The 11,961-nt window shown below is 38.6% G+C and overlaps 1 protein-coding gene across 1 annotated transcript; it reads left to right on the forward strand.

Moving 5' to 3' along the window:
- The first annotated feature begins 188 nt into the window (after positions 1-188).
- On the forward strand, positions 189-11,700 carry LOC103134980 (cGMP-dependent protein kinase 2-like). Its single transcript, XM_007547509.2, has 15 exons — positions 189-559; positions 954-1,017; positions 3,792-3,869; positions 5,766-5,860; positions 6,372-6,440; positions 6,621-6,719; positions 6,851-7,001; positions 7,604-7,740; positions 8,301-8,390; positions 8,539-8,680; positions 9,607-9,770; positions 9,845-9,967; positions 10,051-10,113; positions 10,834-10,900; positions 11,484-11,700. Exons 1-15 carry the CDS (start codon positions 438-440, stop codon positions 11,577-11,579), a joined length of 1,560 nt encoding a protein of 519 aa, XP_007547571.1. The 5' UTR covers positions 189-437; the 3' UTR covers positions 11,580-11,700.
- Positions 11,701-11,961: the final 261 nt, after the last annotated feature.

Here is an 11,961-nt window from a genome sequence, read left to right on the forward strand (position 1 = left end):
TATAAATTATTGTCTGTTTGGTCCTTAAAATACCTAAATTTCCACTTAACTTTATATTTTTAAATATTAAATGACTGACAATTTAATCAGTTAGTACTTTTTTACTCTTACTTGAGTAATTTCTTGGACAGTTACTTTTAATTTAGTAAAATATGTTGAAGTAGTGCTACTCTTCCTTTAGTGCAGGTTTTGGGATCACTACCCAGCTCTGCTCTCTGGCATTTGTTGAGTAAAACACCACTCACAGTGTTAGGTCTGTTTGAGGTTTGTATATTTAACCAGCTACTGGTGGACCTTCAGGAAGGAGCTCTGCGGTGACCTCAATCTTCCAGGTGAACTGGAAAGACTTTGACAGTTTGGCTCAGCAGAGGAACATTATCTCTGCTACTGACTCATGTCAAACTGTCACAGCCACTTCCTCCTTCCTGAGGCAAGTTATGCTTCTTTTTATAGCGGTGAACAAAGTGAGGACGTGGGCTTTGGATCGGGAGGCATTCCAGAACATCATGAGGAGGACGGCTGAGACGCGGCACGAACAGTACCGCAACTTCCTGCGAAGGTCAGACTCGAGGCTGAACTAAGGAATGAATGTGATCTGGAAAATGGACAGATAAATGATGAAAATAAATGCATACTTTCATCTGAATCCTTCAAAACGTGGGGCTGAAGGTTTTAGAACAAGGGTGTCCAAAGTACGGCTTGGGAACCATTTGTGGCCCTTGGAGTGATTTTCTTCCTATAATGTCTCTAATACGCCGTCATACATTCCAGTTTGTATTAAAACAAACCCTGACCAGCCTGAAGTTAACAACGTTCCTGCTCAGGATTTGTGCATGTGCACATCTGACTTATTGTTTAACTGCTTGTTAAATTACAGTTTTGGCACCAAGTATAAAAGTTTAGTTAGTGGCCTTAACTTATTGTTTCTCCTGTTCTTTCTTTCTTTTGTTCAGCGTTTCACTCTTGGCTAATCTACCCGACGACAAGCTAAGCAAAATAGTCGACTGCCTGGAGGTGGTAAGTTATTCTGTCAAACTATCTCCATTTCTATTTGAAGGACAATTTGACTTTTACATGAATTGCACAAGTCTTTGGCAGCTCCTTGGAGCCAGGAGCGCTGCAGATAGCGGCTGTCAAAATATCATTACCATTTGGCCATATACCATTACTGCATGTCAGCAAATTCATTCTAGCTGCAGTCGGCAAGAACCCCCAGATTTATCTTGTTGATGAACGGGGCCGATATTATTCCTGTCATCACCGGGTGCTGTATGTTGTTACCCTAATTATTTGACTAAGGCCCCAGAAAGTGTTTACTCAAATGGGGGACGAGTGATTTCTTAAAGATGTGCCAGTGACAGGCTTTTGGTGTGAGATGACACAAGTGTGTGAAATTGTGTGTGTAGCTGTGAAACAAGCAGGACACTGAGGGTGACTCCAGCTCTTCCTGCAGAAGCATTGCATTTCATCTGCAGAAAGGGAAAAAAGTGAGCAGAACCTGCCAGCATCGGGGCAGAAAACTGCTTTCTCAGCATCTTTTTGCACTGCAAACGTCAAGGACATTTGTTACGTTGGTTGATTATGCTGCTACTCTCAAGTGTGGGTGAAATTCTTCTATTCAGACATTTTGTTATGGAAGCTTTCTGCCTGTCGGGGGGCCAGCTGTAACCCGAGAAAGGAGCAGATGTTCACAGAGAATCACTGCAGTTTTGTGAAAAACTTTTTATTTTTTTGTAGAATGGGGTTTGGTGTGATTTACAGGCATCTGTTTGTATGAACAGGAACAGATCACCAGTTGAGAAATCTCATTTGAACTCTGGAAGGTAGTTTGAATTCCTGGAACTGAATCTGAAAAGTCGACATGTTTCAAAAGCGTGTTGAGCTGATTGGAAATAAAAACAGGAACTACTGTAAATATGACGCGTCGGCTGAGGCCAGAATATGTGAGCAAAACGTAAAATATTTAAGAGAAGATCAGAATATCTAGACCTGAATCTGTAAAAACAAACAATGTCCGTTTGTCCGTCCGTCCGTGTCTTAATACAATGGATTCTCCTAAGTTGTAATTATTCTTATTCAGAGACTCTTTAGTACATTATTTTATGAAAGTTATTGTTTACTTTAAATTCTACTCACCATTATCATAAATTATGTCCAACTTAAACTGAACTTTATGGGCGATAATTATTCATTTTACACCATTGGAGACAAACTTGATTATTACGTTTCACTCGTATTGCTGCATTTTTAGACTTTACTCTTATCACAGTGTATGGCTGGAAATATTTGTTCAGTTTTACAAATGGCTCAAGTGCAAAGCGTTTGAGTTTTATCTGTTTTGAAGCAAAGTTACCCACGCTGAACGTCTTTACTCAGACTGCAGTGAGAAACCAGTCCACTTGGGGGCTGTGGAGGACTGGTGTCGTCTTCAAACTGGTTTACTCCCATTACGGTGCCGCTCGTAGAGACATGCTGTTGAAACATAGGCTGCGGCTGATCGATGGAAAGCCGATTAGAATAACCGAGCCGGAGGCAAACCTAATATAGACACAGAAAGCGAAGCGTGAGTGTCGATGTTCACCACTGACATAAGCAAACCTAATAAGTGGAACCCAAATGTTCGGATTAAACAGAACGGTCGGACCTATATTAGGAAAAGAGCCACTTTTAAGTTTCCTATGGACAGTGTCCTTTTTTTTCCTTTCTGGAAACATTAGCTCATTTAAAATTCTGACTTTGCTGTCTGTTATAACAAACCCAGGACACAGTTCAGATGCTGTCCATCCACTGAACAGCTTCTGCATCATCCGGACAGGCTCTATAAACAAAACCTTGGCATGTTGTCTCCGCTGTCACAGCCCGGCGTTAAACTAGGCTCTCCTGAAGCGTAAACGGGAGGTAAACAATCGTGGACGCCCAAGGAAAATGCCACTTGTGTCAAGAGCTTTGACAGTAAACACCGGGGAATGTTTACACAGAGTTGCTCTGATTTGGTTTCGACAATGTCCCCATAAAGTCAAAAGGAATACAGCGGCGGACCGTGGTCACACCTGCTTGATCCCAGATTATACTTCATCCTGGCGACCTTCTTTGCACATCTTCATCTCTTCTAAACGTTTTACACTGGCTGTCACTGGTTTTTAAAAAATAAAGGCACCAGTCCCTGCAAAAAGAGCTGATTGACACAACAGAAAAGGAAGACATCTTAAATGTCGCTTCGTTTTATGAGTGACATTAAAACGACTGAAGAATTACTTTACTTCTGTTCCAGCTGGTGTGCGTTACAAAAGGCAGCTTTGTCTGAGCTTATCAGAATATAAAATGGCATTTTACTTTATTACTATTTATTAGAATGCGCACCATAGTCTGGAAAATACAGAATAGTTTTTGTTACTTTTATTGCTATTGCAATAGTACAACAAAATCTTTAAGTCCCAATTGCCACCTCAATGAACTTATGCAAGAACTTCATACTTTCAGTCACTTTTAAACTTTCCATATTATCCTAATTGTACCACTTAGATTATTTCAGCTCACCTAAAGTGATGTCTGACTATGTTTTGATTCATAGCTAGTTTGTTGAACTTAAATGTTGTTTCTTTTTGCTGTCAAACCCCAAATCTGAACAGCATCCAGTAATGGCTTCAGTTGTTCAGCCTGATGCTCGAACTCGTACAGCATCACTGACCCACAGGGGACTGTCTACCAGGAATCATGACAGAATCAGTAGTTAAATCAATAAAAAGCCTTGGTTCTGACTGCTGTCCTCTCCCGTCCCATTTTCCCCTCAGGAATACTACGACAAAGGAGAATACGTCATCCGGCAGGGAGAGGAGGGCAGCACCTTCTACATCATCGCACAGGGAAAGGTGAATAACTAACACCTAATGACATGAAGGTGATATTGTAACAGGTTTCCATTTTTCATTAAAGTCTGACCAACAGAATCTGGTTTTGACTAATCTAAGTTTTCTTTCTCTACTAAAACACACAATTGAGTTGGAGAAGAGATGCAGCTAAGGGTTGCAGGATAGTTCCTGAATGCAGATCCACAAATCTGAAAAAAACTTCCAGAAAACTGCAAAAGAGCTGAAACACTGAGTTTCTTTACATCAAGGCTCAAACTCACCTGTTCAGACTTTGATTTGATTAGCAGTTACTGGAACATTGATCAACATATTTGAGTTTTTTTTGAGGATTTTGAAAAATTTAATGTTTGTTTCATAATTGATGAGTGTAGGTTGTTTTTATGATGTAAACTATTTGAACAACCTTGTTGCTGAAATGTGCTACACAAATAAACGTGACTTGAACTCAGAATCTGCGTTGAATAATTTGCTATTTGTTAAGAAGTTTGCAGGCTAAAACCTAGATTTTATTTTTGAAGTGTTTGAAAAAGCACATCTGTGTTTTTCCTCCAGAATTTAACCTGCTGATTAACATAGAGAGGCAAACAAAAATGAAATTTGGATAACATTGAAATGATTAAAGAAAAAAAAACACTGCTGCTACATCAGACATAACTTGCAATAAAAATTTTATATATTTAGTGGGACATTTTACATTGTAGTATGTTTTTCATGTCTGCAATAAAAGATCAGTCAGTCAGCAACTACTGGGATGTTTTCAGACTGTATTAAAATAAAACTTGAACCAGAAAGAAAACATAATCTTGTCCTCGAACCCTTACGACTAGCTACTGTATGGCTGTCAAAGTGAATCTCACTTCTCGGACTGAGTGCTAAATGTCAGAAGTTACAGGCGCTGAGCTTTTCAGATCAGATTAGATTGTTTTGTTCACACCTGCACCAAGTGGGACTTAATGAATACAAAAGCAGTGTTGTGCACCAAACTCATAATTTTAAAAGCTTGAGGGTCACTTTTAATTAATATACTGAAGTTGTTGTGTTGTTGATGGCATTTTATAATTAAAGGACACAGTAACAAGTTTATTAAAGAGAATAAAATCTTATTCCACCAGAAACTCTCCTGGTTTTGTCCTTAAGATTTGTGAGAGTGTTGGGCGGTTCGGGTCTGTGACCCACTCCTCTTCTCCGTCCGATCAGTCAGCAACCCGATAACGACGTGGAAAAGCTGGAGCTGGCCACAAGGGAATTTGTTTTAATAGGTCCATATGAGACGGCAGACCCAACCAAGCCGGGTGAGAGGTCTGTTGTTTGGGACGAAGGGGGGCTAATACAGGAAATGGCTCCCCCACCTCCTGTGGTGCCCTCTGACCAGGGAGGGAATAAACTCCGAGAGTGGCTGCCACCAGGAAAAACAAGGGAAGTGAGGGGTCACAGAGGTCAAACGAGACACTTAGCTAAAACACACTCATGGCCATTAAGGCCGTGATGTCACTGTGGCGCATCTTAAATGGTAACGATGCCAAGAGTGGGATGTTTGACCTCAACCACGGTGGGCCGCTGGGTTTTTAAAGCCTACCAAATTATGGGGAAGTTTGTCAACATTCAAAGTGTCATTACTGACGAATCCCTTCAGACTGCAATCAGAAAAGCAACAAGCAAAGAAAAAACCCTCTACTGAGAGAATCCCCTTAAGATTAATATGTTTGTTTGGATAGGCATGCATCAGTGCTGCCTAATCATGCATGGGCCATCATGGTCAGATTACTGTTATTGAAAATGTCACTTTTCAAGTTTTAACACAATTTGTTTTGTTTTTACGATGCATGTAAAAATATTCAGAGAAAATATAAAGCACCTGTAAAAGCTTAACAGGAGACTTAAATCTGCCTCCTGCAGGTGAAGGTGACCCAAACCACCGAGGCCTACAGACTGCCACAGACCATAAACACGCTGCAGAAGGGCGACTACTTTGGAGAAAAAGCACTTATAAGGTAAACATGCTGCGTAGTAAGAACTTAATGAACTTTGTTTTGTTACCGTGTCCTACAGATATTAGAAGTCAGTATAATTAATTTGACTGTTAAAAAAACTATTCACTGCAGGATTTGACCAAAAAAGGTTTTTAATGAATATGGATAAAAGAATAAAAATAATTCCAGGCATATGCTTTTATTTTCAGTATTTTGGATTAATATAATCGTATCTGTAAAAGTTTGTGTAAATAAAATATCAAGGCGGTCCAGCTCATTCAACATGTTGCTCCCAGAGTTTTGACCAAAACCAGAAAAAATTCACATCAAACCGAAACCACCTGACAGGATCTTTGTTTGTCAGAGAATGGAATTTTAAATCTTGCTTTATTTTATTACTAAAGAATGTTTTTAAGGTCAGACAGCTTGTTGAGCTGCATATTTCTGAATGACGTTTAAACAGAAAAGGAGTTCTTACATTTGTATTAAAGTGGTTTCTGGTGTGCATGCTTACGTTTTTTGTGTTTTTCAGTGATGACGTCAGGTCAGCCAATATCATCGCTGATGAGAACGGGGTGGAGTGCCTTGTAATCGACAGAGAGTGAGTAGTTCTAGAGGTTGTAAAAAGAACGCAGAGAAATTTGTTTGGCTGAAGTTTGTTTGTAGATTTAAGAAAAATGCTAAATAGCAGCTGAAAATGAAACAATGTGAATAAAAAAACTAAAATACTTTCTGTTATTCTGGTAGTGTAGCTCTTAAAGTGCAGTTGTTGCTTTGATAGGACATTTGATCACACGGTGGGTAACTTCAATGAGCTGCAGAAACACCTTGAAGGCTACGTGGCGACACTTGATCGGGACGACAAGAAGAGACATGCAAAGTAGGTCCAATGTCTGAAGCTTAGATCAACAACAGGAAGGAAAACTGCACAAATAAAAGGAGTGATAATTTCTCATAATTTGGACCAGTTGGATTAAATGCAACCCTTTTTTATCTGACTTTATCATGCAGAAAATCTGTGTCTCGGCACCAGAGCCAGCCGCTGTCGCCTGATTTTGTCCAGCTGAAGGAAATGGTGTCAGTCTTCTCTTCATCCAGGCCCTTTGATCACCTTGAAGTCATTGCTACTCTGGGGGTTGGCGGGTTTGGACGTGTAGAACTGGTAAGCACTGAACTGATCTGACTGTGGGCCAAGTTAACGTGGAAGCTCGTATTCATAGGGTTAACCCTAACCCTGCCTTTAAATGTTGAGTTTATTTGGAAAGCTCCCCAAAGTCGCATTTTGCTTCATACTGATTTGCCTTTGAAAAAGAAGAAAACCAAACTGTTTAATTTTAACATTTGTTGTAATTAGATTTGTAAAAGGTTGACTTTTGTTTGCAATTTAGAAAACTGTCAAAAAATGTAAAATTAGACAAATTAAAAGTCTTATTTTATCTATATTAGCTTAAACTTAATCTAGCAAAACACTTAGCCAACATATGCTAACATGCAATAATATGTAAAACAAATCTGTCATTTAATTTATATATATTGCACCGCTACATTATAACAATGCACTACTAAATATTTACATTATTAGAAAAAAGAACAGATGCCATTTTAAAAAAATGAATGTAAAAACTACAGGATACTGGAACATTTAATTTACAGTCTGATTATGTTTACTGAAGCGATCAGTTATTAACTTTTATTAATCATACCCTTCTGCTTTGAGAAATGAATGAGCTGTTCGACGTTGGTCTCTGTAACCATCATGTGCAGGTGAAGGTGAAGGGTGAAGACATGACCTTTGCTCTGAAGATGATCAAAAAGAAGCATGTTGTGGACAACAGGCAGGAAGAACACATCCACTCAGAGAGGAGAATCCTCGCTGAAGCTCGCTCGGCTTTCGTTGTCAAGTGAGTCGTCCTGCTGGGCCTCATAAATTATTTCTAATTTTCATCCTCTGTGCAGAAACCATGCTTCATCAGTCTGCGAAAACAGTCCAGTGTTGATTAGTTTTAGATGAGATCACAGTTAAGGCTCTGAGCAGATTACATATTTTGTGTGGTGTAGAATGGCAAAGAATATTGAGATGTCTGCTGAGAAAAATATTGGAACAGGAGATTATAATGATTCAGTAAAAAACACAGATGTTACAGCTTTGTTTCCTTTCCTCACCATTTCATCATCATTTTATGTAAGCAGCCTGTTTTCTTTTTCTAAATTTGTGTGTGTGAAATATTTTTATTTTGTTGTTTGCAATGAAAACATATAGGCATGTAATTATCAACCTTCTGGTTCCTAAATATAGCGTCTTTTGCTAAAATCAAACCAGTTGTTTGCTATAATAGCAAATTTAGCTAATTCAGTTACTGATGATTTTACAAAGGTGACTGAGTTAATTTAATCAAAGCTCAAAAAGCAAAACCCTGAGGGGTATTCAGTGTTTGTTATTATTTTATCTTTATTTCTCCAGACTGTACCGCACCTTCAGGGATAACAAATACGTCTACATGCTGCTGGAGGCCTGTTTAGGTGGAGAGATCTGGAGCCTCCTCAGAGACAGGTGAGAGAGCCACTTATTTTATAACGTTTCTTCAAAATCATTTTGGTGCAGTGAAATCCTGCATTAAAGAAGTTAAATACAGGTTCTGCCATCATAAATAGTTTGCATATTTTCGGAGCAGCTCTAACTTTGGCTGTTTTGTCTTTAGGGGAAGTTTTGATGAGCCCACTGCCAAATTCTGTGTGGGTTGTGTGACGGAGGCTTTTGAGTATCTCCATCGTAAGGGCGTCCTCTACAGAGACCTGAAGCCTGAGAACCTGATGCTGGATTCAGAGGGATACATAAAGCTGGTAATTAGTTCTCACTTTATTTCAGTTAGCTTAATTTTTGTCCCAAAATGTAAAATAAAAAGTAAACCCTGCTCAAAACATGATAATCCACCCAAACTCACAAACCAGGCAAGAAGAGCATTAATCAGAGCCAAGATGACTGGAGGAAGAATCTGTTAACGCTACACCCAATAAATCTGTCTTTGTGGAAGAGTAGCAAGAAAAAAACATTTTGTGGATAGAAAATAAGTTTTGTTTGCTACTAGTGATGCAGGGGATGAAGGTAAACATGTGGAAGAAGGTGGTCTGGTCATATGAGTCAACTTCCTGTTTTCCAGGAAGACAATGCTCGTCACCTTGAGCACATCATGCCCTGTGTTGACCCTCGGTGGTGGCAGCATCATGCCAGAGTTGAGACAAAGATGAACGGAGCTAAATACTGGTCAATTGTTGACGAAAACCTGCGACAAAGAGTCCAAACATAGAGCCAGAGCTACAACATAATATATCAAAGTATTTCTATGCGTTTGAATGGCCTACTCAAAGTCCAGGCCTTGAATCCAGTTGAGAATTTGTGGTAGGACTTAGAAATTAATATTATGAGTCACTTTTTGTTGACCGGTCTTATAAATATTTCTAACTTTTTAAAAAAATATAGTAAAGTTAAGAGTTTGTGCAAGTTATGAAAAAGTTAACTTGCCTCTTTCATATGAAGTTGCAGCACAAAGGCTGAAAAAAATTCAGTGGTTTTAGGTTTAAATTGGTAAATGTTTAATCGTTGTCACCTAAAATTAAAAATTTAAATTGTCATCATCTCTGAGACTGAAAAAAGTTTCAAAGGAAATGTGTTATCTCCTCATCTGGATTAAAGGCCTTGTTATCAGGAGAGTAACAGAATAAAATCTTCATGTTTTTTAAAAACTGACTGATGATCGTTACCTTTCCAGGTTGACTTTGGTTTTGCCAAAAAGATCCGATCTGGCCAGAAGACCTGGACCTTCTGTGGCACCCCTGAGTACGTGGCCCCAGAGATCATCCTCAACAAGGGCCACAACTTCAGCGTGGACTTCTGGGCCCTGGGCATCCTGCTGTTTGAGCTGCTAACTGGCAGGTCAGTGCATGTGCTCAGGTGTTTGCTGACGGCCACAGAAACGACCACTGATCCGTTTCTCTGGAACCCCGCAGTCCTCCGTTCTCAGGAAGCGACCAGATGATGACGTATACGTTCATCTTGAAAGGAATAGAGAAGATGGACTTCCCCAAAAAGATCACCAGGAGACCGGAGGACCTCATCCGCAAGCTGTGCAGGTGGGCAGGATGAGTTTTGGTGAACATAGTGATACTTTCAGCTTGAAGGTTGTGCCTCAGTGATTCTTCTCACTACGCTGCAGGAGGAACCCTGCAGAGCGACTTGGCAACCTTAAAAATGGAATAACTGATATCAAGAAGCACAGGTGAGAAGGAACTGACTCAGTTTGATGCTAATCTGATTAAATAATTACTGTTTGGTGCAAGAGATGCTGCACTGCAAAAACATAAATTTTACTAAATATTTTTGTCTAGTTTGTAGTGCAAACATCTTAGTGCATATGAAATAAGACAAAACTAACTTTCAAGTGACTTTACAGCAAGATATAGGAGCTTGTTTTAAATAAATAATTCCTCAATGTTGATTTTTAAAAAGTATTACTTCCACTGGCAGATTAATTTTACTTACTGCCTGGGGAAAATGTTTGCTAGAATTGAAATAAGTGGAACCAGTACTTTTGAATCAATGTTGCACATAGGTCTTGCTGAAAAGTTACTTGTAAGTCAGTTTTGTTTCATTTTAAGTTCACTAAGATACTAACTATAAACTCGACCAAATTTATTTGCTAAGGTTTTGTGTTTTTGTTTCATTAAATTATTAATGAAAATAATTTCTTACTCACTTAGCGGTTGTTTAAAAAAAATAGATGCAAGGAAATGTGTGAAGATGCCATTTAAAGTTACATTAATATACATTAAGTCAGTTTGTACTTCTGATAGGATTTGCCTTTATTTAATCACATCAGAGTAACAGAAAAAGTTAGCGATCAAACACTAATTTTTAATATATGTTTTACATCTGGGTTTGTTCCTGCTTAAATAAAATGAAACTAACTTCCAGGTGTTTTTTAATAACTTGTTTTAAGGTGGTTTAATGGATTCAACTGGGAGGGACTAAAGGCGAGGACGTTACCATCACCACTAAGAAGAGAAGTAAGTACTAATTTCTATTCAAACATGGATGTTATAGCACTGGGGTGAGATCCTCAAAGTAACAGTTTAACTATTGCAAAAAAAAAAAAAACAATCAAAAATTTTAATATGGTTTTTTCCGTGTAATTCAGTCTCAACTTAAATTGAGTTTATGGCCAGTGTCTTTTAAGACCCACAGAGTTTACAGGCAATTTTAAAAATAACTGATTATTTTAAAGGATGTGTATGAAGATGAATATCACAAAGAACATTTTATTTTAATTGTTTTGGATGGGATTCTTATGTGAGTTTGTGCATTTTTGGGATTATTCATGTATTGGTGTTTTTGGTCCGTTTAATCATTTTACTGGTTTCCATGGTTTCTTTGTTCTTTCAGCTCTTTTATCAGTTCAGACGTTCCTTCTGTTGAGCTTCCCTCAACTTCTCAGTTTCTTGTTTTATCCTCTTGATATTCCTAATCCCATTAATCCAATCACTTTTCCTATATATTAATCTGTATAAATACATGTGTTTCCTACTTGATTTGTTTCAGGAGTCCAGATGCTTTAAAACGAAACCATTTTCTTCTGTTCCTCCTCTTTAGCTCAGCGGACCGACTGACTACAGTTACTTCGATAAATACCCTCCGGATGAGGACAGCCCTCCTGATGAGCTGTCTGGTTGGGACATGGACTTTTGAGTGTTTCTCTGTGGTGACTCTGCTGCTCTTGGTGATTTCTAAACCCAACTGGATCAAACATAGTCACATGCCAGATGAGATTGTATTGGCATTTAAAATAATACCCATCTTTAAAAATCTTTATAGGTGACCTTTTTATGCTTCCTTGAACAGGCCAGGACGGGTCTATGGTCTATACAAAACATGTTCATAACATTTTTGCACAAAGTCATTCTTAGTTAATGAGATTTAATCTGCTCTATTCGATCTATTTTGAGCTCCTTTCAGAATGAGCCGTTTTAGGACCTCTTGTTACTTTAAGTCCAATAAGCTGCTGCTGGTCACACCCACAAACTCGATGTTTACACTCGCATGTGAAAAATGGCTACAAACAGATGTGCAA

Source organism: Poecilia formosa, unplaced genomic scaffold (genome assembly GCF_000485575.1).
Source record: "Poecilia formosa unplaced genomic scaffold, Poecilia_formosa-5.1.2 Scaffold20, whole genome shotgun sequence".
NCBI lineage: Eukaryota > Metazoa > Chordata > Actinopteri > Cyprinodontiformes > Poeciliidae > Poecilia > Poecilia formosa.

Bases quoted from the DNA above. Each gene is read 5' to 3' on its own strand.
- LOC103134980 (XM_007547509.2), top strand. From the start codon at position 438: ATGCTTCTTTTTATAGCGGTGAACAAAGTGAGGACGTGGGCTTTGGAT. The intron at 7,741-8,300 runs GTGAGTCGTCCT...TTATTTCTCCAG, and splicing joins CGCTCGGCTTTCGTTGTCAA to ACTGTACCGCACCTTCAGGG. The intron at 9,771-9,844 runs GTCAGTGCATGT...GGAACCCCGCAG, and splicing joins TTTGAGCTGCTAACTGGCAG to TCCTCCGTTCTCAGGAAGCG.